We start from the raw sequence: 27,225 nt of genomic DNA on the forward strand, positions 1-27,225 counted from the left end.
AGATTAACATTCACTATTGATAAATTTATCACATATCTTCAAAATACAAATGTGTCTGGTCATTCCCATCTGCAGGCAATCTCAGTGTTTAAGATTACAACAGGAATGGCTACAATACAAACAAACGGTCTTCCTTCCTTTAACTTCCATTCAGGGATCGTATATCAAATCCAAGCCCATAAACCCAATGATTAGCATCTCTCTCTAAGGAACTTACACATCAAAAGGTATTGTCCTTCACACCTCACTGCTAGTACAGGGCCATTAGCATGCCCCTTCCTATTTCCAGAGGATAAGAGATGCGTATTCAGACAGCTATAGTAACTGCATTTTTCCTTTAAATATACACCAAGCCTGTCTTGAATATAAAATAGATACAGTTAAACATGTCTTCCTGCAATGGTGCACAGAGCACTACATATGACATGTTAAAAGTAAAACACATAATTAAACAAACTTTTAAACAGTCCGTAACATGGCGCTGGGCACGAGGGTTAACCCCTTCAGTGCCGCAGACGCCATTACACGTGTGGCTGGCTAGTCTCTCCGGCCACATTGGTGTTAACATTTGGGAAACCTATATTGATTCTCAGCCAGATGTCATCAAATCACAAATACGTATATGCTTTCAGACTACACAATTGTATGAGACCTAATTGTTACTGGGTGATTCCCTCCATATAAATTGATGACTCTTGAGCATGCAGAGTTTAGATATATACCATTACAGGGGGGTTTTATGCATACCCTCTTTACTGAGCTGGCTACTTTGCTTTTTTCTCTCTCTTTCTCCACCTTTCCTCTTTCTTTCTTACCTCTTTTCACTCTTCTCCCATGTTTTGTCCTTTCCCTTTTCTATTTTTTTTCTTTTGTATTTCTGAAAGTTATCTCTTACTTGGATATGTCTACAATCTTTGTAAAAGAATTATGCTTTCTCTATCGTCCTTGTGGATGCTGGGGTTCCTGAAAGGACCATGGGGAATAGCGGCTCCGCAGGAGACAGGGCACAAAAAGTAAAGCTTTCCGATCAGGTGGTGTGCACTGGCTCCTCCCCCCATGACCCTCCTCCAGACTCCAGTTAGATTTTTGTGCCCGGCCGAGAAGGGTGCAATCTAGGTGGCTCTCCTAAAGAGCTGCTTAGAGAAAGTTTAGCTTAGGTTTTTTATTTTACAGTGAGTCCTGCTGGCAACAGGATCACTGCAACGAGGGACTTAGGGGAGAAGGAGTGAACTCACCTGCGTGCAGGATGGATTGGCTTCTTGGCTACTGGACATCAGCTCCAGAGGGACGATCACAGGTACAGCCTGGATGGTCACCGGAGCCGCGCCGCCGGCCCCCTTGCAGATGCTGAAGTAAGAAGAGGTCCAGAATCGGCGGCTGAAGACTCCTGCAGTCTTCTAAAGGTAGCGCACAGCACTGCAGCTGTGCGCCATTTTCCTCTCAGCACACTTCACACGGCAGTCACTGAGGGTGCAGGGCGCTGGGAGGGGGGCGCCCTGGGAGGCAAATGAAAACCTTTTTTGGCGAAAAATACCTCACATATAGCCCCCAGAGGCTATATGGAGATATTTAACCCCTGCCAAGATTCACTAAATAGCGGGAGACGAGCCCGCCGAAAAAGGGGCGGGGCCTATCTCCTCAGCACACAGCGCCATTTTCTCTCACAGAAAGCCTGGAGAGAAGGCTCCCAGGCTCTCCCCTGCACTGCACTACAGAAACAGGGTTAAAACAGAGAGGGGGGGCACTGATTTTGGCGATATTGAGATATATATAAAGATGCTATAAGGGAAAACACTTATATAAGGTTGTCCCTATATAATTATAGCGTTTTTGGTGTGTGCTGGCAAACTCTCCCTCTGTCTCCCCAAAGGGCTAGTGTGGGTCCTGTCCTCTGTCAGAGCATTCCCGGTGTGTGTGCTGTGTGTCGGTACGTGTGTGTCGACATGTATGAGGACGATGTTGGTGAGGAGGCGGAGAAATTGCCTGTAATGGTGATGTCACTCTCTAGGGAGTCGACACCGGAATGGATGGCTTATTTAGGGAATTACGTGAGAATGTCAACACGCTGCAAGGTCGGTTGACGACGTGAGACGGCCGACAAACTATTAGTACCGGTCCAGGCGTCTCAGAAACACCGTCAGGGGCGTTAAAAACGCCCATTTACCTCAGTCGGTCGACACAGACACAGACACGGACACTGAATCCAGTGTCGACGGTGAATAAACAAACGTATTTCTCATTAGGGCCACACGTTAAGGGCAATGAAGGAGGTGTTGCATATTTCTGATACTACAAGTACCACAAAAAAGGGTATTATGTGGGAGTGAAAAAACTACCTGTAGTTTTTCCTGAATCAGATAAAATAAAATGAAGTGTGTGATGATGCGTGGGGTTACCCCGATAGCAAATATTGGCGTTATACCCTTTCCCGCCAGAAATTAGGGCGCGTTGGGAAACACCCCTTAGGGTGATAAGGCGCTCACACGCTTATCAAGTGGCGTTACCGTCTCCAGATACGGCCGCCCTCAAGGAGCCAGCTGATAGGAAGCTGGAAAGATATCCTAAAAAGTATATACACACATACGGTGGTTATACTGCGACCAGCGATCGCCATCAGCCTGGAGATGCAGTGCTGGGTTGGCTTGGTCGGATTCCCTGACTGAAAATATTTTATTCATATAGAGCATTTAATAGGATGCATTCTATATATATGTACGTGAGATGCACAGAGGGATATTTGCTCTCTGGCATCAAGATAAGTACGTTGTCCATATCACCCAGAAGATGTCATGGACACGACAGTGGTCAGGTGATACAGATCCCATACGGCACATGGAAGTATTGCCGTATAAAGGGAAGGAGTTAGTTGGGGTCGGTCCATCGGACCTGGGGACCACGGCAACAGCTGGGAAATCCAACCTTTTTACCCCAAGTTACATCTCAGCTGAAAAAGACACCGTCTTTTCAGCCTCAATCCTTCCTTTCCCATGAGGGCATGCAGGCAAAAGGCCAGTCATATCTGCCCAGACATAGAGGTAAGGGAAGTAGACTGCAGCAGGCAGCCCCTTCCCAGGAAAAGAAGCCCTCCACCGCGTCTGCCAAGTCCTCAGCATGACGCTGGGGCCATGCAAGCGGACTCAAGGTGGGGGGGTAGTCTCAAGAGTCTCAGCGCGCAGTGGGATCACTCGCAGGTTGACCCCTAGATAGTACAAGTATTATCCCAGGGGTACAGATTGGAGAGTCGAGACATCTTCTCCTCGCAGGTTTCTGAAGTCTGCTTTACCAACGGCTCCCTCCGACAGGGAGGCAGCATTGGAAACAATTCACAAGCTGTATATCCAGCAGGTGATAATCAAAGTACCCCTCCTACAACAAGGAAAAGGGTATTATTTTTCCACACTATATTGTGGTACTGAAGCCAGACGGCTTGGTGAGACATAGTCTAAACTGAAATCTTTGAACACTTACATAAAAGGTTCAAATCGAGATGGAGTCACTCAGAGCAGTGATAGCGAACCGGAAAAAAGGGGACTATATGGTGTCCCTGGACATCAAGGATTACCTCCATGTCCAAATTTGCCCTTCTCAACAAGGGTACCTCTGGTTCGTGGTACAGAACTGTCAATATCAGTTTCAGACGATGCCGTTTGAATTATCCACGGCACCCCGGGCCTTTTACCAAGGTAATGGCCGAAAAGATGTTTCTTCAAAGAAAAAAGGCATCTAAATTATCCCTTACTTGGACGATATCCTGAAAAGGGCAAGTTCCAGAGAACAGTTGGAGGTCGGAAGAGCACTATCTAAAGTAGTTCTACGACAGCACGACTGGATTCTAAATATTCCAAGAATCGCAGCTGTTTTCCGACGATACGTCTGCTGTTCCTAGGAATTATTCTGGGCATAGTCCAGAAAAAGGTGTTCCTCCGGGAGGAAAAAGCCAAGGAGTTATTCGACCTAGTCAGAAACCTCCTAAAACCAGGCCAAGTATCAGTGCATCAATGCACAGGAGTCCTGGGAAAAATTGTGGCTTCTTACGAAGCGATTCCATTCGGCAGATCTCAGGGGATTTGCTGGACGAATGGTCCGGATCGCATTTTCAGATGCATCAGCGGATAATCCTGTCTCCAAGGACAAGGGTGTCTCTTCTGTGGGGGCTGCAGAGTGCTCATCTTTTAGAGGGCAGCACACTCAGCATTCAGGACTGTGTTCTGGGGACCACGGATACCAGCCTGAGAGGCTGGGGAGTAGTCACACAGGGAAAAAATTTCCAAGGAAGTGTGGTCAAGTCTGGAGACTTCTCTCCACATGAATATACTGGAGCTAAGGGCAATTTACAATGCTCTGAGCCTAGGAAGACTCCTGCTTCAAAGTCAACCGGTGCTGATCCAGTAGGACATCATCATGGCGGTCGCCCACGTTATCAGACGGGGCGACACAAGAAGCAGGAGGGCAATGACAGCAAGGATTCTTCGCTGGGCGGAAAATCATGTGATAACACTGTCAGCAGTGTTCATTCCGGGAGTGGGCAACTGGGAAGATTTCCTCAGCATAAATGAATTCCACCCGGAAAAGTGGAAACTTAATCTGGAAGTTTCCACATGATTGTAAACCGTTGGGAAAGACCAAAGGTGGTTATGATGGCGTCCCACCTGAAGCGCCAGGTCAAGAGACACTCAGGCAATAGCTGGGACGCTCTGGTAACACCGTCGGTGTACCAGTCGGTGTATGTGTTCCATCCTCTGCTTTTCATACCCAATGTATTGAAAATGATAGGAAGGAGAGGAGTAAGAACTATACTCGTGGCTCCGGTTTGGCCAAGAAGGACTTGGTTCCCGGAACTTCAAGAGATACTAAGAAGGGTCTTGATTCGGCAAGAACCGTGTCTGTTCCGGGACTTACCGCAGCTGCGTTGACGCCAAGGCGGGTGAACGCCGGATCCTAAGGGAAAGAGGCATTCCGGAAGAGGTCATCCCTACCCTGGTCAGAGCCAGGAAGGAGGTGACCGCACAACATTATCACCACTTAGGTGAAAATATGTGCCAGGGTGTGAGTCCAAGAAGGCTCCACGGAAGAATTTCAACTAGGTTAATTTCTACATTTCCTGCAAACAGGAGTGTCTATGGGTCTCAAATTGGGTCCATTAAGGTTCAAATTTCGGCCTGTTGATTTTCTTCCAGAAAGAAATTGGCTTCAGTTCCTGAAGTCCAGAAGTTGTTAAGGGAGTACTGCATATACAGCCCCTTTGATGTCTCCAGTGGCACTGGGCGATCTCAACGTAGTTTTGGGATTCCTAAAAAATCACATTGGTTTAAACAACTCAAATCTGTGGATTTGATATATCTCACATGGAAAATGACCATGCTGTTGGTCCTGGCCTCGGCCAGGCGAGTGTCAGAATTGGCGGCTTTATCTCACAAAGCCATATCTGATTGTCCATTCGGACAGAGCAAAGCTGCGGACTCGTCCCCAGTTTCTCCTTAAGGTGGTCTCAGCGTTTCACCTGAACCAGCTTATTGTGGTACCTGCGGCTACTAGGGACTTGGAGGACTCCAAGTTGCTGGATGTTATCAGGGCCCTGAAAATATAGTTTCCAGGTTGGCTGGAGTCAGGAAATCTGACTTGCTGTTTATCCTGTATGCACCCAACAATGCTGGGTGCTTCTGCGTCTAAGCAGTCGATTGCTCGTGGGATTGGTAGCACAATTCAACTTGCACATTCTGTGGCAGGCCTGCCACAGTCTAAATCTGTTAAGGCCCATTCCACAAGGAAGGTGGGCTCATCTTGGGCGGCTGCCCGAGGGGTCTCGGCATTACAACTTTGCCGAGCAGCTACGTGGTCGGGGGAGAACACGTTTGTAAAATTCTACAAATTTGATACCCTGACAAAAGAGGACCTGGAGTTCTCTCATTCGGTGCTGCAGAGTCATCCGCACTCTCCCGCCCGTTTGGGAGCTTTGGTATAATCCCCATGGTCCTTTCAGGAACCCCAGCATCCACAAGGACGATAGAGAAAATAAGAATTTACTTACCGATAATTCTATTTCTCGGAGTCCGTAGTGGATGCTGGGCGCCCATCCCAAGTGCGGATTATCTGCAATACTTGTACATAGTTATTGCTAACTAAATCGGGTTATTGTTGTTGTGAGCCATCTTTTCAGAGGCTCCGCTGTTATCATACTGTTAACTGGGTTCGGATCACAGGTTGTACAGTGTGATTGGTGTGGCTGGTATGAGTCTTACCCGGGATTCAAAATTCCTCCCTTATTGTGTACGCTCGTCCGGGCACAGTACCTAACTGGAGTCTGGAGGAGGGTCATGGGGGGAGGAGCCAGTGCACACCACCTGATCGGAAAGCTTTACTTTTTGTGCCCTGTCTCCTGCGGAGCCGCTATTCCCCATGGTCCTTTCAGGAACCCCAGCATCCACTACGGACTCCGAGAAATAGAATTATCGGTAAGTAAATTCTTATTTTTGCCTATTATGTTCCATAAGAAGAAAATTGTGAGACAAGGTTGGATTTGTGGATGTGGTCTAGGTGTGGCTGCAGAGGAGCAGCGTGGGAGCATGAGCAGGAAGCTTGGTGGCCTAAAATAGGACTTTTTCATGCAGTATAATTATATGCAGATCGTTAGAATGCAACAATGAGAGTCAATGTTGAGTTGCAGGATTCTCTGGATTGCTGGAGCGGAGCTTGTTAGCGGAACAGCCGGGATGAGGTTGCAGGGCTTGATTCCAGACTGTGAGCAGATGTGGATTGCAGGGAAGCTGGGATGTGGCTGCAGGACTAAATTTCAGCCCGTGAATCAGGTCTGGATTGCAGGAAAACCCAGATGCAGCTACAAACTTGATTCCAGCCTGTGGAGCAGGTCTAGATTGTAGGAAAGTCAGGATGCAGCTACAGCTAAGTCAGTGAATGCCAGGTGGTATTGCACTAAAGTCCTTGAGCAGGAATCTGGAAAAGGGCACCACCGCTGGAGCCATTAGCAGGCTGTGGACAACAAAGCACTGACAACAGGAAGTGCCTTTGCAGAGTTCTTATACCTCTAGATTTCCAGTGGTTGGTCAGGGAAATCACCTGACTACTGTTTCACTGCCGATTATATCCCTGGGTGATCAGCTGGTCTGTGAAGTCAAAGCTGTTTCCAACTGGTGCTGCTTCTTGCTATTCCCCATTGGTGCTTTGTGGACATGTAACAAGAAGCCATGTTTTATCCTTTCCTTTTTCTCTTTTTTTTTTTTTTTTGTATTTCTGAAAGTTATCCATTACTTGGATATGTCTGCAATGGCGGCATCCGGCGCCGACTCCAGATGGGACACTGTGATGATAGTGAGAGCATCACACTACTGCTCACAGTAGAGCATGCATATACTCTGCAAACAAGCACACAAGTAGTTACCAGCTGGTCTGAGATCATGCTGCAATCTGGAGATTTCTCAGGTGTACAATCAGTCTGGGAAAGTGCTGCAGCAGTAACACAGTAAAGGTGTGTACAAACGGTGAGATTTATCCTTTCAAGTTTGACTATACAGTCTAAATAGCAAGGAAAGTTAGTGAAAATCACACTGGGGTATATTTACTAAGCTCCCGATTTTGACCGAGATTGCCGTTTTTTCTTCAAAGTGTCATCTCGGGAATTTACTAAACTCAAATCACGGCAGTGATGAGTGCATTCGTATTTTTTTGGAAGATCAAGTTTAGAAATACGAATGAATACACCATCGGTCAAAACGCGGCTGTTTAGATATGAATCTCGGTCATTTACTAACCATTCGTATTTGTAATGTCTACCGTGAAAATGCATTTGCGGCCGTGAAAAAATACTTTTCGTAAAAAAGTCATAAAAAAAACAGACCTGCTTTTGAGAAGCGTGTTTACATGTGTAGTCAATTATCCATTACTCATACCTGAATGTTTGGCCCTATAAAAGGGTCCCAGGCACATTTTGAATATCTCTCACTCTGAAATGGCTGCTGTGGTGTGTGCAACAGATTTTTTGTTTGCTGGGGATACCTGAGAGTGCTCCATGACTCTTCAAGAAATCTGGGCCAGGTAAGTGTACATGGTCAGCAGGTTGAACAGGTTCTGCGGAGGCTGCGCCAGCCACGTTTGTTTAGGGGACGTTTAAACTTAAACGCATTGTCTGATGATAGGGTCATACAGATGTTTCCCCTAAAAACATCCAACATTTGCCGTCTGTATGACCTTGTCAAACTGGGACTATATCCTGAGACAGCACGCTCACGCTCTGTCTCAGGCTTCGACAAACTCCTGGCTGTGTAGCACTTTATGGCTACTGGCAGCTTCCAGGCTGTGACAGGCGACGTCATTGTTATTTCCCAGCCAACCTTTTCTAAATTTTTGAAACAGGTGTGTTGAAAAATACATACACGTCTATGTCTAAGTGTTGCGTCTGGTAGGTCTTAGAACACAGTATTGTTTGTTCTTTATACTGTTGTGTAATTTTGTATTTAAACATTGACACTCATTACCCCATTAAACCATACACACATAGCGTGTTTTACAATGTTTGACACGGACACAGGATTTTTGGTGAAGACAATATTTAAATTTTTATTGTGTTACACAAATGTCATGTCAGATTCATTTTTTTTTTCTTTTGTGTGCTGGGTGCCGAGGTTTGAGCAGGGTCGCTGGCCCGTGTTCTGGATGATCGTCGAACAGGGGAGGTAACTGGGGTCTGGCTAGGGGTAGTCGTTCCTGAGCTGGAGCTGAGATGTTGTGCTGACATCAGAGTGATGCTTTGGCTCAAGTTATGTATACTGGCATTCAGTTGATTATTACTGGCAGTGTGGCTGGCCACAATCCTAGACAAAGTCTCATTTACTACCTGATTGTGTTGGATCACTTGTATCAGGGCTTGTTGATGCCGCTGTTGCTCATCGATGATGCGCGTCAAATTTGCCAGCATTTGCGTGTTGTCCGCCCTGATTTGCTCCATCGATGTCGCAATTCTGCCTACCTGAACAATCAGTCTGCCCGAGTTCCGACTAATGCGCGGAAGATGATGGGGCAGACTGGCAAGGTGTTGTGTGTGTGTGTGTGTGTTCAGGCAGGCAGTGTTTTGGGCCTGTTGTGTTGCCCAACTGGACCAAAAGTCAGCGGACATTTGTTGCTGGGGTGGAGTTGGTATCAATTGTGGACTTAAGGAGGCTTGGGGCATATCCTGCGGCTGGGTTGGCTGGGTAGGATCAACGGACGTAAGTTGCAGTGTATAGGTTGCCTGTTGGTCTGGTTCCTGCTGGTCATTGTCTCCCATGAAGGTTGGTTCTGTATGGGGTGGCCAACAGGCACTGTTTAGTTATAATTAAATATCTTTGCTTGTCCTAAACATTCCATACTAATTTTTTTTTTTTTTTTTTAATTTTTAATTTGTGGTGTTTTTTTAAAACTAGGAATCTTTCCTTTACAAACACATATGTGCCATAACAGGCGTGCGCAGAGACTGACTGGCGGGTTCCGCACCGAACTCCCCCCCCCTCCACAGCATTATAGTGTTCTCTCACCTCCCCGGTCCTGGATATAGACTTCTCACCTGGACGGACCAGAGGAGCGCATCAGGTAAGCAGTCTACATCCCGGACAGGGGAGGTGTGAGAAGACTATAATGCTGTGGAAGGGAAGGGGGGGGGTTAAGTCCGGTGAGAAACCCGCTATTCATTTTCTGTGCACGTCTGTGGGCTCAATTTAGTAAGGTGGGTGGGTGTTCTATTTAAAATGTGATGTGGCCCGTAGCAACCAATAAGACTTTAATTCACATTTATTTGGCACCTTCAAGAAGATAATACCTGGAATCTGATTGGTTGCTACGGGAAACATGCCATCTCACATTGAGCTCACATCATAGTAAATGTACTGTGTCTAAATGTTTGAATGTATTTCTTTTAAGTTTTTACTCACCAGACAGCTGAGGTGATCGTGGCTCATCACTTTGGGGACTAGCCAAAATTGCCTGTGGTGGCTGGGGCAAGACTGCCGAGATGCGCCGCCTGGGTGGTGAAGAAGGAGGCGCAGATTCCGACTCCACACGCCGCGTCTTAGTGGGCCTCCTAGTTAAAGTCACAGAGCCCTGTGATGGCCGCCTTAGAGGAGGGCGGCTTGCAGAAGAAGAACCTATGTGAAAGTAGCAACATTAATATCTTGTGGTTCTATGTGTTTGCAGAATATGTGACTACACTGATTTCTTACCTGCATTCCCTGCAGCTTCATCAGTTGGCTGTGGCCTGTCTGTGGCGCGTCTGTGGCGCGTCTCTGGCGTACTGTTGAAAATTTTCACAAAACATTATGACCATACTTTTAAAAATCATTGTTATCTGAAAATCATTATTGAAATGTAAACATCTCGCACCTAATGTTAATTTAACTATTTTATGTTTAAGATATTCTGGATTAATTAATTGGGTGTGTATTTTTAAATTAAGATGATGTTGCACTAAATAATCCAGAAACATAGCTTAATTCGACACAATATATTGCAGATAATTTTAATATAAAATTTCTCACAAACAACATAAAAACCATAATAAAAAATGCAACAATTTTTTGAAAAAGTTTAAAAAAAAAAAGGCCATTTGAAAAAACAGTTAGGGACAAGCAAAATCTAGGATTATGTATTATAACTACACATACCAGCATGCACTGCAACAGATTTCACATTCACTAATAGCAAAACTCTGGCAATGCATGATGGGCCTTGTAGTTTTGAAACACATTTACAGCTACAGGTTGCACAGGCCTGCACGACATTACCAACACAATGTTTGCATATTTACAAACACCGTAACAATTAGCAGCATTAACATTTTAAAAATAACAAGAGCCAAAAAAATTTAAAATTAAACTCACCATCCTGCCTTGGACGGTCCGAATCCCGGACATGAGTCGCTGACACCACTTCTGCAGGAATAAGTGACCGCACAGGCTCCTCCCAATCACGAAAAGTGGCACGGAAAGGGTGTCCACCCCCGGTTTGGCGGGCTGATTTGGCCTCCTTGGCCATCTTGGCCTTGACACGGCGCTTGATGTCATAAAACCTTTTTCTACACGTGTCCTCAGTCCGCCTCACCACACCCTCACTATTGACTGCAGCAATAACTTGTCCCCACAGGACCGACTTCCTACATGAGGACACCTTGGCAGCATCCTGCCAAAACAATTGGCGATGATGCCTCATCAGCTCCCGCACCAAAGCCACGTTTTCAGCATAGCTGAACTTCACATTGCGCCCAGTCTTGGTAGTGGTGCGTGGCTGCGGAGCCACAGCACCATCACTATCACTGGAGGACGCAGCAACAGGCACCCCCTCCTCCTCCTCACTAACCTCCTCCACCTCACTCACCTCCTCCCTCTCACTAACCTCCTCCACCACACTGACCTCTGACTGAGACATAATCCCCACAAACTACACAAAACACTGAGAAAAAAAAACAGAAAACACACTCCTCCACTACCACTACACACCACACACACAACACACACACACTCACAAACAATGACAATAGACTTGAAAAAAAAAACAATGACAAAAAAGTAGACAAACTTCGAAAAAACTACACAACAAGTATGACAAGACTACTTACACACACAGTACAGCACTCAACAATCGCAAAACTCCGCTCCAAATCCACCAAAAACACCTCCAAACTCACCAACTCCTAATACACCTTCCTCTCTCCTCTCCACTAGCTAAACCCACGAGGTGCGGACGGTTTGGGGCGTTTTTATAGTAATGTGCACAGACACTCCTCCATCACGAATACAACCAATCACGGACGAGTGACAAAAACGAAACTTAGTAAAAAAACGCGGCCGGAAACGGAAAAACACTGCCGTTACAGACATGTGACGCAGTCGTAAAAAAACACTAAGAACACGGCCGCAAAACAACAAAATCGGCCGCATTACACTTCAAAAAAACACGAATGACATCGACATCGGACAACACTAAAAATACAAATACGACAGCTTAGTAAATTAGTCGTAATCAATTCAAAAAGTTGCAGTTTTACACTTTCGATGTCATTCGTGATGATTCTCTCTCCAAATCGGTAACAATACGAATCTTAGTAAATTTACCCCACTGTGTGGTGTAGTTTCGCTACTCACCAGGCGCCGCACTCTCTCACCTTCAGGTACCGGTACCTTCAACGGACCTGGAAATCTTCAGTCGGATCCGGACACGGTGATTCCCTCTCGGAGCTGACGGACGAACGAGCTGAGGAGAAAATAGGCTACCTTAAGGGGGGTATCAACCCTTCTTCCACCGGAAAAGTGTATACCCCAGGGGTGACGGCGACCTTCACCGGTTGGGTGAAAGGTCATCACAGGCACAAAGCCTCAGCCACCCAGAATTCACACACTCGCACTCTCGCGCGTAGTGCGATGAAGGGGTTCTCACGTCTGTGAGCAAACCCCTATTCCGGCGCTCGGGGACAGACAAAGGGACAAATGTACACAGGTGCTACTCACCGTCAGTTCCGCACTGCGAACGTCTTCTCCTCTTACAGGTCCCTGTAAGGAGGCAAACAAACCAACAACCAGCCGTGCAGGGCCTAACTCCAACCTAGTGTAACACCCCTATACTAACTACAGCGGCAGAGCCCTCAAACTAGCTCTGTGGGTGTGGTGCAACAAAACTAAACACAGACTTAACAAGCTTACACTTTGCCCTGCACGGTAACAACATACATCACAATACACAGTGCAAGCAACTCCCACGGTGCTGTCCCTTTAAGTACCTGAATTAGAACACCAGGTAGTGGGGGCCGCACAGCTCACCCACCTACCATACTCTGTCTTTCCAGGGACTCAGGCCGAGCGGCCTGCCTGCCTAAACACCTTGGGGTGGACTGGGCCTAGTGCCCAGTGCCACCTGTATTCACCTTCGGGGTTACCTCTTCTTGCCTGGGCCTATTGCCCCCTATTTGCGCACGGGCCCGAGGCCCGACATTACCCACAGGCCTAGCGCCCGCATAACTTGTCACCCGTTGGGTGACCTGGGCCTAGTGCCCAGGGTCACCTTATATCCCTAGCGGCCGCCTAACTAAACTAGGGCTAATGCCCGCTAATGTCACCCAGGCCTATCGCCTGATTTTGCCCCTCGGGCCTAATGCCCGCCTAACTGGTGCCGCAGGCCGGTGGCCTGACTATCCTTACGGGCCTAATGCCCACTATGTGCCCTCGGGCCTACTGCCCGGCCGACAGTGCCACGGGCCAGGAGGGCCCGACCAGAAATGCCCATGGGCCGGGGGGGCCCATCTTTGTGCCCACAGGCCGGAAGGGCCTGATCATGCCCACGGGCCTAATGCCCGTCCCTGGTGGTCTAGGGAGGAAAAGGGAGGGGGGTGGAAGTTGCCTCACTGAGGCCTTACCTGCATCGGGGGTCTCCGGCGCCCTCTTCTGCCGCTGACCCGTCCTGGCCAGCGGCGCCGCCTCCGCTCTTCCGCGTCCAGCCGCCACTGGACATCTTCTTTCAGGAGCCCGACGTATTCTGGCCTCTTCAACGGCCACCGGAGCTCTTCACCGCTCTTCGGCGCGGCCTCCCGTCCTCTTCTTCTCGCGGCGTCTTCTCTCTTCTCCCGGTGGGTGAGCAGACAAGCTGCCCCAGCGCTGTCCACCCGTGCACTCTGCAGGGGACACAGATCCCCTGCACCTTGCAGTGCTGATGTGCCCTGGGACACAGGGCACATCTCTACATCAGCATCCCCCCATATTTAAAAGAGGGCCAGTGCGCAACTAAAAAATAGGGGCTTGGCTTCATGGGGAAGGGGTCTGGCCACAAAATAATACCAATTCATATTACACTGCACAGTAGTCTCCATTATTCAAATTCTGCCGCACAGTAGCACCATTTATACACATTAGAGAGTGGTGGGAGAGGGAGGGGGAGAGAAGAGAGAGCGGGGAGAGACACACACAGCGGTACTTATGTAATGATAGCTGGAGTGCAGGCAGCCATGGCAGCAATGAGGGGATGTCGCTGTGCTGGTGACGGAATACATACGACAGCAGGATCCCTCCACTAGTATGCCGGCAGCGGGGTGAGCACTAGAAAGTCCCTTGCATGATGGCTGCGTTCACCACGCTGTGGATCTATTCTCAGTGTGATATAGCATGGGAGTTAACAGTAATATAGCAAGGCAGAACATTTCAGATATAGGACATACAATAATTTGTAAGTCTGTAGACACGGTGTTTTGATGGGGATGTAGTTATGTGACTGGCGGTCAGAAGACCGGCGGTCACAATACCTACGCCTACATCCCGCCCATGCCGACTAACAGGAACTATTCCCACTGGTGCCTGCAGCGCGGTGAGCGCAGTGAGCTTGCAAGGGGCTTCATTGCACTCGTCCTCCCCACCCCCTTTCCCCCTGCTGGGCGTCTGAATGTCGGGAATGCTGGCCTCGGTATGGTGACCTGTGGTCTCCTGACCGTCGGTCATGCAATACACACCCTTTTGATGAATTTCTCCTATCTGCTACTTCTTTGTGATTATATAAACTTTTATTTTAGAACAGAGTAAACCCTTTAAGATCTCTACAGAGGATAGAAAATTAACCTGCAAATTATTACTACAGTATATAAAATAAAATAGGCACTGGTAAAATATGATCTATGCATTGCCGCAGGTACTTACTTATAGGTAGGTACTGTGGGACAGATGTATTAAGCCTGGAGAAGTGATAAAGCAGTGATAAGTGGAATGTGATAATGCACCAGCCAATCAACTCCTAACTGTCAATTTACATATTAGAGCTGATTGGCTGGTGCGTTATCACCTTGCACTTATCACTGCTTTATCACTTCTCTAGGCTTAATACATCTGCCCATGTATGTTGACTGGTCGGTTTAAAAGAAATAAGTCATTAAAATGACTACTTGCAGAAGTTCGCATACTGGGCAATTCAGTCCTAAGGATCTGAGAAAGTAACAGACTAAAGTGTCTGTTGATATGAGTAGCTGCCCTGCCATGAACCCCCACCCCTTCCCTCCCGCCACGGAATTGTCTGCCACACTCCCTCCCTTCTCTTGTGTGACTTGGGCTGAGGTGCCCGGCACTGCTGCTGCCTTTCACCAGTGCTTCCCCTGATGCCGCCCCTCCTTCTCTCCTCGCTGTGTACAGTGTGATGTCACCAGGGAGGAAGTTACTGTCCGCCTATATAGCTCCGCAGCTGCCGCTCAGCACAGCCACAAGCAGCAGTCACACACACACGCAGCTCCTCATCCTCACCATGTCCCTGACTATGGGGTCTATTCACGTACAAAACGAAATCAGAATTGCTACTTATCACTATACATCGCATCGCTTCGATGCGATGTATAGCCGTGATAAGTAGCAATTCATGTATACTTACCTTTCCGACGATGCGCTGCGGTGTCTGGGCCTCCTGCGGTGAGGTCTTCTCCGGCGGTCCCTCTCTGCGATGCGCGGGGTCCAGCGACAGGTCCCTTTGCGCATGCGCAGCTTGATGACCTCCCGGCAGGCCGCAGTGGTTGCTGGGAGGTCGGGGGGCGGAGCCAGCGCGAGGTGCAGAGCAGCGATCAGGGAAGCATTGAGCTTCCCTGACGTCTCCGCACCGCAGTTCAGGTTACGCCATCCAGAGATGGCGAAACTGAACTCCATGGAGAAGCGGAAAGCAGAGCTTTCCGCACCTTCATGAATCGCACTCACCATACAAAGGTATGGTGATGCGATTCAGGCACAGAGCGGGGGTACCGCTGGAGAAGTCAGAGACTTCTCCACGGTAACCAGCTCTGTGAATTGCGGTAAGCAGAGAAAAGCCCTGTTTACCGCAAAACAGGGCTTTTCTCTGCTTCATGAATAGACCCCTATGTCATTTCTCGCGGGCTGCTGCCGCCTTTTCAGACAAAGTGTAGGAAGGGAGGGGAGTGGATTACATGGCGGAGAGACAGACTCGACTGCCCGGCACTGCCAGCTGTAATGTATATTAACAGCAGTGCGCCCAGCAGAGGAGCCGGGCGCAACACTACTATAATACATTACACAAGGCAGCTTCAGTGGCCAGAATAATGAATGTAGTTTGCTGCGCTTGTGGAAAAAAGCTGCTCAAGTTGTTGGTTGACGTGTATGGAAATTGGACCGAGCGCTTATATGTGCAAATGTGTAGTGTTCAGAAACAAGTGAGAATTTATATGATGTTAAAAAAATATATATATAAAAATAAAAATAAATAAAATGAAAATAAAATTAAAAATTAAAATTAAAAATTAAAAATAAAAATAAGGGAAGGGAATGGGAAAGGGGAAAGGGGAGAAGTGCAATGTTTACAGCTCCTTTTTGAAAGAATTGTGGAGCTTGTGGACACTTTTATGGAAGGGTGCAGTCTGTTCTTTTATACTGGAATCTTTCCCTGACTTACCCTATGCAGATGCGGCTGGAGGCTTTTGGTGTCTCTAACAGCATTCAAGTGCTGTAACTCACGATCTCCTCCTCTTAGCCGCACTGTTAGCCGCTGCTCCGTTCGTCAGACCGGAAGTTGCGATGTTTACTTCCGGTATTCGGACGCTGGCGGCGGCTGGCTTCGTGTCCTTGGTGTCCTCGGTATTAGCTTAGTTCTTCTTATACTAAGAACTAAGCTAATACCGAGGACACCAAGGACACGAAGCCAGCCGCCGCCAGCGTCCGAATACCGGAAGTAAACATCGCAACTTCCGGTCTGACGAACGGAGCAGCGGCTAACAGTGCGGCTAAGAGGAGGAGATTGTGAGTTACAGCACTTGAATGCTGTTAGAGACACCAAAAGCCTCCAGCCGCATCTGCATAGGGTAAGTCAGGGAAAGATTCCAGTATAAAAGAACAGACTGCACCCTTCCATAAAAGTGTCCACAAGCTCCACAATTCTTTCAAAAAGGAGCTGTAAACATTGCACTTCTCCCCTTTCCCCTTTCCCATTCCCTTCCCTTATTTTTAATTTTTAATTTTTATTTTTAATTTTATTTTTATTTTCATTTTATTTATTTTTATTTTTATATATATATATATTTTTAACATCATATAAATTCTCACTTGTTTCTGAACACTACACATTTGCACATATAAGCGCTCGGTCCAATTTCCATAAGCTTCAGTGGCCAGCCAATCGTGGCGGATGCAGATGGGGCACCCAACAGCGCAATTGCATTGTGTGCAAAGAACCATCCACCCACACCTAGTTACGGCCCTAGTTAACCAGCTGTGATACTGATGCGATCCCGATGCGCACTACCGCAGGGTCGGTACCGCAAGGAAAGATAGACTGTGCAGGCAAGTCAATCATGGCTATATTGTGTACAATCTAGTACAAAGTATAGTCAACATTGGCACTTGGTCAAAATCACACATAGTCAAAATTGCAAGTACAGATAGTCAAAATTGGAGGGTCTGGGCTCTGGGGGAAATCGCATAGTCAAAATCGAAGATTGTCCAAATCTCACCATGTGTATGCCCCTTTACACAGAAGGTAAAGGAGCTTGGAAGCTGAAATCTGTAGCAAAGCTGAAGGAATCCTGAAAACACTGCAGGACAAGAGGTAAGACATAAGGAATCGCTTGATACATGTATGAAATAAATCAGAATAGTGTCAAAAATACAGAAAACGGAAGACTGGATGATGGTACTCTGATGACATGCGTCATGGCGCAAACTTGTGGACTTTTTATTTATTCTCTCTGTATTTTTTCATGTCTCTATTGGGATACCATTTTGTGGAGGTTTGATATGCGCATGCTATATCTCATCATTGAAGCCCACACTGTGTTATGATATTATGGCTGCAATACCCTACGTATACTTTATATCGCTCAGTGGCACTTATGGCATATCTTGGCTGTATGCCCATCATCTGTCTCCTTATTAATCACGTTAGACACCATTAAGCACGTTAGACACTTTGCGCCAGGCAGAGCACTGAGACTCATTGCCTAGCACCAGACGCCTAGCGGGAACACTACATGATATGCTCCCCAGCCGTGCCAGCTACACATGACATGCCCCCCAGCAGTGCCAGATACAGAAATGCCCCCACAGTGCCAGATACAGAAATGCCCCCACAGTGCCAGATATGTCCCCACAGTGCCAGATACATAAATGCCCCTACAGTGCCAGATACATAAATGCCCCCACAGTGCCAGATACAGAAATGCCCCCACAGTGCCAGATATGCCCCCAGTGCCAGATATGCCCCTACAGTGCCAGATATGCCCCCACAGTGCCAGATATGCCCCCACAGTACCAGATACATAAATTCCCCCACAGTGCCAGATACATAAATGCCCCCACAGTGCCAGATATATAAATGCCCCTACAGTGCCAGATACAGAAATGCCCCCACAGTGCCAGATACAGAAATGCCCCCACAGTGCCAGATATGCCCCCACAGTGCCAGATATGCCCCCACAGTGCCAGATATTCCCCCACAGTGCAGATATGCCCCCACAGTGCCAGATAAATGCCCCCACAGTACCAGATAAATGCCCCCACAGTGCCAGATCAATGCCTCCACAGTGCCAGATAAATGCCCCCACAGTGCCAGATACATAAATGCCCGCACAGTGACAGATACATAAATGTCCCCACAGTTCCAGATACATAAATGCCCCCACAGTGCCAGATACAGAAATGCCCCCACAGTGCCAGATAAATGCCCCCACAGTGCCATCCATAAATGTGCCTCCCCCCTCCCCCCCAAATACCTGCGGCGCTGAGAGGGGAAGGAGTACTGCTGTCCGATGGCGGGCGAGTGCGGATCCGGGTCCATGTGAGGGCGGACGGGCGGGCGGCCTCCAAGGCGCTTGTGTGCGCTATGCGCGCTGCGCGGTGCCGGCGTCTGCCGTTAGACACCAGCGCCGCGCAGCGCGCATAGCGCACACAAGAGGTCACGGCCGGGCCGGGCCAACGCTGCACAGGGCCGGCTCCAGCTTCGAATATGGCGGCGCCAGCGCGCGGCGCCCATTAAGGGTGGCGCCCTGCGCGGCCGCTCTATTCGAACATGCCTAGAGCCGGCCCTGTATAGGTGAGTGTAAGAACAGAGGCAAGACGATGTTTTATGCCATAGAAGTGAACCTAAGGATGACAGGTGAGCACAATTCCTTCTTTAATGCATCATTACATCATTCCCAAAAAAAAAAGTCCTATACTGTATCTATCTATCATCTCTATTTCTCTATGTAAATATATATACTATATAATTGCCCAGATCTGTGACTCTGTGCCTGTGTGGATAACGCTGGGCGTGGCTAGGAGCTCTCATTGGGTTAGCAGCAGGTCTATCACGCCCAGTCCACAGCTGATTAGGCGAGAAACTCCCTCCCACACAGCTTACATCCAATGGGAGGCTCTGCTCTTTGGCTGCTGCGTGGATTAACAATGGGGCTGATGGAGCTGCAGCTCCAGGTCCACACCCCAAAACAGGCCCATTGCATCAGCAGCAACATACCCTCCAACAATTTACACATAAAAATCGCTACAAATGCGAAAAGGGGACGTGGCCACGGGTACAGTGGCGTGGCCACGCCCCTTTTCCTATACTTTGAATGGAAGTTTGGAGAGCCAAAAATCGGTACTCACCATACAAAAAAGGTACTGTACCTGCCAAAAAGGTACAGTTGGAGGGTATGATAGGGAAAACAAAAAATCCTTTTACTGCAGCGTCCTAATTGGGAGTCATTCCGAGTTGTTTGTGTGGCATACTGGAATGCTAGGAGACAAGAGATATTGGAAAGTTCCAAAAACCTTTTGATTCTTATCAGTGAGTGGGGGAATTTATGGCCCCAAAACCAGTTAAACCAGTTACTTGCAGACCCTGTGACATGTAAGGAGTTAGGACAGGAAGTGTAGGGGTTTTTAGTAGAAGGAACAAAGCAGAGGCTAGAGTGCAGTGTGAGCTGAGGACTGAGGATGGAGGGCACAGGCTAGTGTCCAGGGGAAACGCAGGCTGGGGACTGTGGAACAGCCATGGTACTCCACAGTCCCTGGCATGATGGAGAGAAGAGCAGCGTGTGGGTGTTGCTATGAAGAGAGGGAGAGCCCATATCTGCAGTGTAACAGGAGAGCCAGCAGCTTCAGTGAGAGATGGAGAGTGCAGTGTGAGAGCCACAGTATGCAGAGTACAGTGGAAGGAACCAGGAACAAAGGACCTTCAGGTGTACCCAAGAAGCAGGACGGGAGGTGTGAGTCTGCGGGAGAGGACGAGCTGGGTGAGTGGTAGGAACCACGTTTGGCGGAAGGCCCCCAGTAACGTGTACATGAGAGATCCCGTTTAGATAGAGCCCCTAGCGAATGGGGGAGAGCACACTGAAATGAATCTCAGTTTGCGGAAGCCGCACTACTGATTCCCAGAGACTGCGCTGGTATGTACTGTACTGTAATGAAGCCACATCACTGGAAATGCTGTTATTGCCAGTGAAGCAAATGAAAGGAGATGTAACCTGATGTAACCCATATGAATATTGTACTGGAGAGAAGAAAAAGAAGTTAAATGTTACTGTCGTGATAACCCTGTCTGATCTGTGAATAAACTGCTTGCTTATGTGAAGAGACGGCCTGGTGTGCAATGCTTTTTAAAATGACTGATGGACCGGCCGCTGCCCGGCTATCACATTTGCACGTAGCAACTTTTTGCTGTCCGTGCGATCAACTAGACACCGCCTATGGGGGAGGGTTTTTTTGCATAGCAAGGCTGCGAACCCTTGTGCAGCCGAGCTTTGCAAAAACATTTTGTGCAGTTTCTGAGTAGCTCTAGAGTTACTTACCCGCTGCGATGTCTTCAGCCTGTCAGGTCCCAGAATTGACGTCAGACCCCCGCCCTGCAAACGCCTGGACACGCCTGCGTTCGCCACACCACTCCCAGAAAACGGTCAGTTGACGCCCTGGAACGCCTTCCTCCTGTCAATCTTCTTGCGATTGCATCAGTGATTGCTTGCTTCATTCTTCTTGTCGTTGCCCAGCGACTGGCATCGCTGGGCAATAACGCGCATTGCGGCCACCACGCATGTGCAGAACCAACCTGTTCGCACCACTACGAAAAACAGCAGTGTGCAAATGGGTCGGAATGACCCCCTATGTCCTGCTGCCAGTCCGCCTGCCCCCTCCGGCATCAACAATCCCCACTCCCTAGCCGCAGCGCAGGTGGAACAAAAGCTGCTGCGGCCACAGGCATAGATGTGTATGAAAGCGGCGCAGCGTAAGGCTTGCATAGCCCTCCCTGCGCCGCATACTCTCTGAGCACTGGAGCCTCCTCTGTGCGTGTTGTCACAGAGGTGTCTCCCCGCCACAGCCGCGCTCAGATCCCCTGAGGCCCTGACTCCGCAACACAGCACCTGGGCTGCTGGCCTGGAAGCCCCGAGATGGCTAATGTAATGGATAGAGTGGGTGATATCGCGGAGGGTAATGTCTGGACGCTGAATCAATGTAAAAGGTGACAGTGCTGTGCAGTGCAGTGGGTGTGCAGTGCCACTGACACTGCACAGCACTCTCACCTTTTACATTGATTCAGCCATTCAGTCAGTTCTGCCAGCCAGTCACTATTGTTAGCGCCGGTGTCCCAACACACAGCATTACAGTGAAGTAGACGTACTAAATAAACTACACCTCCCAGCAGCCCTTAATGCCAAAGCATTCCGGCGCTAAGGCCTGCTGGGAGCTGTAGTTTGAGTGCATCTTCTTCCATTTAATGCGGTGCATTGGGACAGCGGCACTAACAATAGTGATTGGTTGCTGTGCGCGTCTCCAGGAGAGCCACTGCCAAAGGGAGGACAGAAGCTTAGCTGCTTCCAGGAGAAGCAGGAGAAGCATTACCTGCCCCTCTCCCACTCGCAGTACCTCTGCGCCCCATCCGCGGCACCCCCACACCCCCCCTCCACCATCCATCGTGTCTCCGGTCCCCCACCCACAGCACCCGCCCCTCCCCCACCCGTGGTGGCTCCGGACCCCACCCGTGGCACCCCACCCACGGCTCCACTGCACCAGCCCCTCCCCCACCCGCAGCACCCCCGCAACCACCCCTCCCCCACCCGCAGCACCCCCGGACTCCCTGCCCCATCTGTATCTCCCCCACACCCGCCACTCCCCCAACCACAGCACCTACTAGGTGATTCATCAGGCCCTGCGTGAGCTGTTCACGCCGTTGCAAGGTGCTACGACCCCTTAATCATTGCAGGCCCTTTGTCCGTGCAATATTTAACCACTCACACAATTATGATTGGAAGTAATACTCCATATAATACAAATATTGCACGCCACAATGGCGTGCAAGGGTTAAGGGGGTGTAGCCCCTTACGACGGTGTGAAGAGCACCCGTAGGGCGCGATGAATCACCTAGTATATATATCTTTATCTATAGATAAAAATAGATACCTTAGATGCGCTAATAAAATATATTGTCAGTGTATATGGTTATTGATACAATTTTTGCAAATGGTCACTCAATTTTACAATATAATAAAATGAAATACAATGATTAGAAAACTAGCATCACATTGGATACCTGAAAATGTATTTCTGGTATAAAACTAGAGGTATTAAAATACGTTGTTTTTTTTAAACATGATACAAACAATGCATGTCATGCTGCACACATAGTAACATTCATAACCTGTCTGTCTATTTGCAAAAAGTGTACCAATAACATTACACACTGACAATATATTTTATTAGCGCATCTAAGGTATCTATTTTTATCCATTTGTTATCTTAACCACCACTAGCAGGGGTCCAAGGATAAACTGGTTTACCAGGGGGATTTTGAAGTTACCCATGATGATGTTGGGGATGTCAGTGGAAAAAGACACATTTTAATGTATTACATGTGTATCTTGCACCAGCATTTTGGATCCAACCACAAATTGTTAATGTGTTTGGAACAATTGTACATTCTTTTTAGCCATATGTTTTGTGTAACACAGCACATCTGGTAGTCTTCACGTTGTGTCATTGTTTGCACAAATATAATTTGGCTTGTATTCATTTGGGTTGGGCTAAACCAAAAGGAAAACTGCTTGCAAGAGGCTCTGTCTTTGTATTTTGGTTATATCTTCTGTGTTTGTAGAAGAAGAAAAGTAGACAACATGCAAATGCACAGGGACCATTCTGGGGCCAGGCTTCTCATTCTCATGTTCTCCATATTCCTGATTTCTCACTATCCTTTTGTGTTATCTGCGCATCCTGAGTCCGTGGATCCTGGGGGCCCTGTCATACTGATCATTGGATCTGGTATCTCTGGACTCACAGCCACTGAGAAGCTGCACAAACATGGCTTCCAAAACATAAAGATCCTGGAGGCTACTGGGAGAACAGGAGGCCGGATCCGGACACAGAAATTCGGTAATACATTGCTATTAGGCTATGCAGTGCAATTACATTATATGTTGTTCTGACAAACTGGATATTCTACCACATAAAATGAATGCATGAGAGCTGCACTGTGGAGCTGCTACAACTGTCTTGTGGTAACTTACAATAATATCATAGGGGGTTTTAGTCCCTGCAAGAGAGCAGGAGGCAAGAAGTTTACCTCTGTGTGGGGACACTCTTTTGTATATGAATTTGTGGAAAATGATAAAGTATAAACAGATAGTGAAATAACGATACTCTTAAAAAGTAACTTTTAATTGATTAATTTAAAATTGCTAGTAATAACCTCAGCTCGGATTTTTATCTTTTTTTATCCTTTTTTCCCTTTTTTTTTGTATAAAAATAGAATTAGGTTTAAAAGAGATTTAGGGGTTTGTTCCCCATTACAGAAAGTCTCATAAATACTTAGTAACCATTCAGTAGTTAACATAAATATAGACCTCAATATGGTAATTTTCTGTGGTATATTTATCCAGAGAGGGTGAAAATATCCTCTTATTACAGTGATTTGAAATAATTTGCACTGTTAGGGCACTTTGTGCAGTCTCTGCGCAGCCCAGGACTTACTCCTACAGTGCGATCAGAAGAGGCTGATCGGGGCCGGAGCTGACGTCAGACACACTCCCTGAAAACGCATGGTAACGCCTGCATTTTTCTGGACACTCCCAGTAAACGCTCAGTTGCCGCCCACAAATGGCTTCTTCCTGTCAATCACCGTGCGAACGTTCGTGCGATCTGATTTTTCGCACTATCCCGTCACTGACCGGCGATGCCCGTTGTTGTCCGACGCGCATGTGCATTGTGGTGCATATGCGTGCGCTGTTATGACCTGATCGCCTGCTATGCAAAAACGCACAGCAGCGATCAGATCTGAATTACCCCCCACGATGTTTAACATTAATATTTCTATAATTCTTAGGTACAGTACTTAATGCCATTGAACAGAAGAATTAGCAGAAATATAGTATATAATGTGCATGTATATAGGGGATAAAGCAGGACATAAGAGCAGCAGCACATACACTGTCATGAATTTCATGCCACAAATGTGCTTAATCGTAGAAACTCCGGTATGTGAGACGGAAAGTACTTTCTATGGAAGATGAACAAACAGAAAAAAACATGATGAACAAATGACAAACTGTTTATTATGTTCCTGTAAGGATATCTACTGTAGCAAATAAAACACATACTAAAAAAACCCAACATTGAAAGTATTCTTTATGTTTTTCAATGATAGATGTATATATATTTTATCATTAAAGATTGCATATAATTGCCACCTCTTCATTTCTTTGCATCTTTATTTAAGTTGCATAAAATATTATCACAGTTTGAAAGCACAATGGGGGTCATTCCGAGTTGTTCGCTCGTTATTTTTTTCTCGCAACGGAGCGATTAGTCGCTAATGCTCATGCGCAATGTCCGCAGTGCGACTGCGCCAAGTAAATTTGCTATGCAGGTAGGTATTTTACTCACGGCATTACGAGGTTTTTTCTTCGTTCTGGTGATCGTAATGTGATTGACAGGAAGTGGGTGTTTCTGGGCGGAAACTGGCCGTTTTATGGGAGTGTGTGAAAAAACGCTACCGTTTCTGGGAAAAACGCGGGAGTGGCTGGAGAAACGGGGGAGTGTCTGGGCGAACGCTGGGTGTGTTTGTGACGTCAAACCAGGAACGACAAGCACTGAACTGATCGCACTGGCAGAGTAAGTCTCGAGCTACTCAGAAACTGCACAGAGAAGTCTTTTCGCAATATTGCGAATCTTTCGTTCGCAATTTTGATAAGCTAAGATTCACTCCCAGTAGGCGGCTGCTTAGCGTGTGCAAAACTGCTAAAAGCAGCTTGCGAGCGAACAACTCGGAATGACCCCTGTGACGACATGTGATGACACAGCTGGCGCGTCGTGTCGCTCAGTGGTAAAAGACACGTGGTTACTTTCCTAGCCCTGGTCCTACACATGGACTTCACCAATTGCCAATATGTTATTAGTTATATGTTAGGAAATATTGTATTATATTGTATGATATTATTGTTACAAGGGTACAGTTATGTTTTCAATGTATATATATGAATGTATTGGTTATTCTGCTATAGTTTGTAAAATAATGTTTCCCCATGTGACGATCAGATAACCTATGTATTTGCTCTGTCTGGGAAGATACAGCCAGTCTCAGATGTCAGGCCATACACCCCCCTCATTCTTCCCCACACAATGGATTCCAGGCCACACAATCAGATTAAGTAAGGTTACTTTAGTTAACATCTATTGTGGCCTAGGGGACATGCCTGGGCATGTGAAAATAGGGTTGCTCTGAAACTGTCTGGGGGTGTCGCCTTATTGTAGAAAAGACAAAGGTTTGATAATAGCAAAGAGGGGACGTGAGACAGAAGGTGAGAGAGTGGCAGGAGACTGACTAAGAAGTAATGTTCTGTCAGGAGCTCCAGGAGGGAATTGTCGTGTAGAATTGGATCACAGAAGTGTGCTGAACTGTGTTATAACCTATTCTGTTAATAAACCACTGTTGGTTTTTCATCTACCACCGTGACTGAGTGATTTTGAACCCAATATCCTCACATTTGGCGGCAGCAGTGGGATCACTCAAGACACCAGCAGAAAGGTATAAACCACAGCAGGCAATGGATTCCGCCCCGCTATGCTACCGTTACAGCAAGAAGGATCAACTACAGGACCTCTGTCGAGCAAGACGGATTGAGTTTAATACAGTGGATACCAAGGAATCCCTAATTGGAAAACTGGCTCAATGGGACGTTGAGCACCCTTGTGATAAGGAGGAAGAGGAGGATATGGTCGAGGCCTCAGCGGAGGAGACCAGTAATGGAACCAGGGCAGTGGAGCTTGTGGTTGGAAGTTTGTCAGCATATCGACAGGCTGAGAAGCCGGATCTTTTATTTATAGTTTCCAAAATGCAGTACATTTGGGAGTACTGGAATGAAGCTCAGTGGGAAATCAGCAGGTGGAGAGTATCCAGCATACAGGACAAGTTGTGTCATCTGGGGAATGCGTTCATGCACTGCAGAAGTGAAGCAGCCACATGGAATCTGCTGGGGGAGCCAGAGTTTGAGGAATTCAGGGAGGAAGTGATCGCCACAGTGGCCCAAATGACACAAAGTATACAATATACAGAGACGGAAGAGCAAGTGCAGAGTAAATTGCCTTCCCGGACAGAGCCAGAAGAAGTGGCATTGGATCGGGGGCCCCTGGATACCCCAGCATGGCGAGGCCAGTGTTACAGGGTGGATGTGGAAAGGCACCACCTGCAACAGCTTCTCCCATACCCAAGGGAAGAAGTTGCCCAGTGGTCTATACGGAAGGAAGCACACGAAGTGAAGACAGCAGTGAGCACAATCCAGGCACCCCAGAAGGAACTGCACTACAACTTCCCTTTTGCTGAGATGGAGGATGAGGACTTGGTGAGAGAGTGTCAAGAACTGTCTGCCCAGTATGTTACACTGGAAAAGGATGACCTTGACCAGGTGGATGCAAGGAAGCACTGTCTGCAACCCGTTCTCTTCTCCCTGGGGGAATGTCACAGTGAAACACTCAGTGACCGGCCTGAGCTGTGTTACCACTGGCCATTTGCAGGCTTGGAGGATATAGAAACCATCCCAGAGTGCCAGCGAGACATTGAGGAAGAAGTTGCCACTATCACCCGACCACCACTTCAGCAACAGAGCCTCCAAGGGAATCCTTCAGGTGAGCACCAACCAGTCCTGGCTACTGAACCATTTACAGTGTTGTGTTTGGGGGAGGCTACTGAAAATGAGAAGGGAGTGGGGTCTGTCATCCAAACACCCCAGGAGAAGATGCACTATGCCTTCCCATTGGCAGAAGTGGA

The 27,225-nt window shown here is 47.6% G+C and overlaps 2 protein-coding genes across 3 annotated transcripts in view; one reads left to right on the forward strand and one right to left on the reverse strand.

Moving 5' to 3' along the window:
• Window positions 1–8,544: 8,544 nt before the first annotated feature.
• On the reverse strand, window positions 8,545–16,568 carry LOC135057569 (polyglutamine-repeat protein pqn-41-like). Its single transcript, XM_063963412.1, has 4 exons — window positions 16,399–16,568; window positions 10,206–10,276; window positions 9,918–10,130; window positions 8,545–9,288 (listed from the first exon to the last, which is right to left on the reverse strand). Exons 1-4 carry the CDS (start codon window positions 16,440–16,442, stop codon window positions 8,591–8,593), a joined length of 1,026 nt encoding a protein of 341 aa, XP_063819482.1. The 5' UTR covers window positions 16,443–16,568; the 3' UTR covers window positions 8,545–8,590.
• Window positions 16,569–16,673: 105 nt separating this feature from the next.
• The window catches only part of LOC135055036 (peroxisomal N(1)-acetyl-spermine/spermidine oxidase-like), a 76,114-nt gene continuing 65,562 nt past the window's right edge, over window positions 16,674–27,225 (forward strand). The window contains exons 1-3 of one of the 2 annotated variants that reach the window (XM_063958623.1): window positions 16,674–16,804; window positions 17,476–17,547; window positions 23,062–23,336. In XM_063958623.1, coding sequence (XP_063814693.1) covers window positions 23,081–23,336 — 256 coding nt within the window. In that variant the 5' untranslated portion in view covers window positions 16,674–16,804; window positions 17,476–17,547; window positions 23,062–23,080. Of the gene's footprint in view, window positions 16,805–17,475; window positions 17,548–22,979; window positions 23,337–27,225 lie in introns of those variants that run through there. The other variant, XM_063958622.1, reaches the window with a different exon arrangement.

Source organism: Pseudophryne corroboree, chromosome 3 (genome assembly GCF_028390025.1).
Source record: "Pseudophryne corroboree isolate aPseCor3 chromosome 3, aPseCor3.hap2, whole genome shotgun sequence".
NCBI lineage: Eukaryota > Metazoa > Chordata > Amphibia > Anura > Myobatrachidae > Pseudophryne > Pseudophryne corroboree.

Coding starts and splice junctions, on each gene's coding strand:
- LOC135057569 (XM_063963412.1), bottom strand. CDS start 16,442: ATGCTGTTAGAGACACCAAAAGCCTCCAGCCGCATCTGCATAGG. Junction 10,277..16,398: donor TCCAGCCGCATCTGCATAGG/GTAAGTCAGGGA, acceptor AATTTTCAACAG/TACGCCAGAGACGCGCCACA. Junction 9,289..9,917: donor ACGATCACCTCAGCTGTCTG/GTGAGTAAAAAC, acceptor CACCCCATACAG/AACCAACCTTCATGGGAGAC.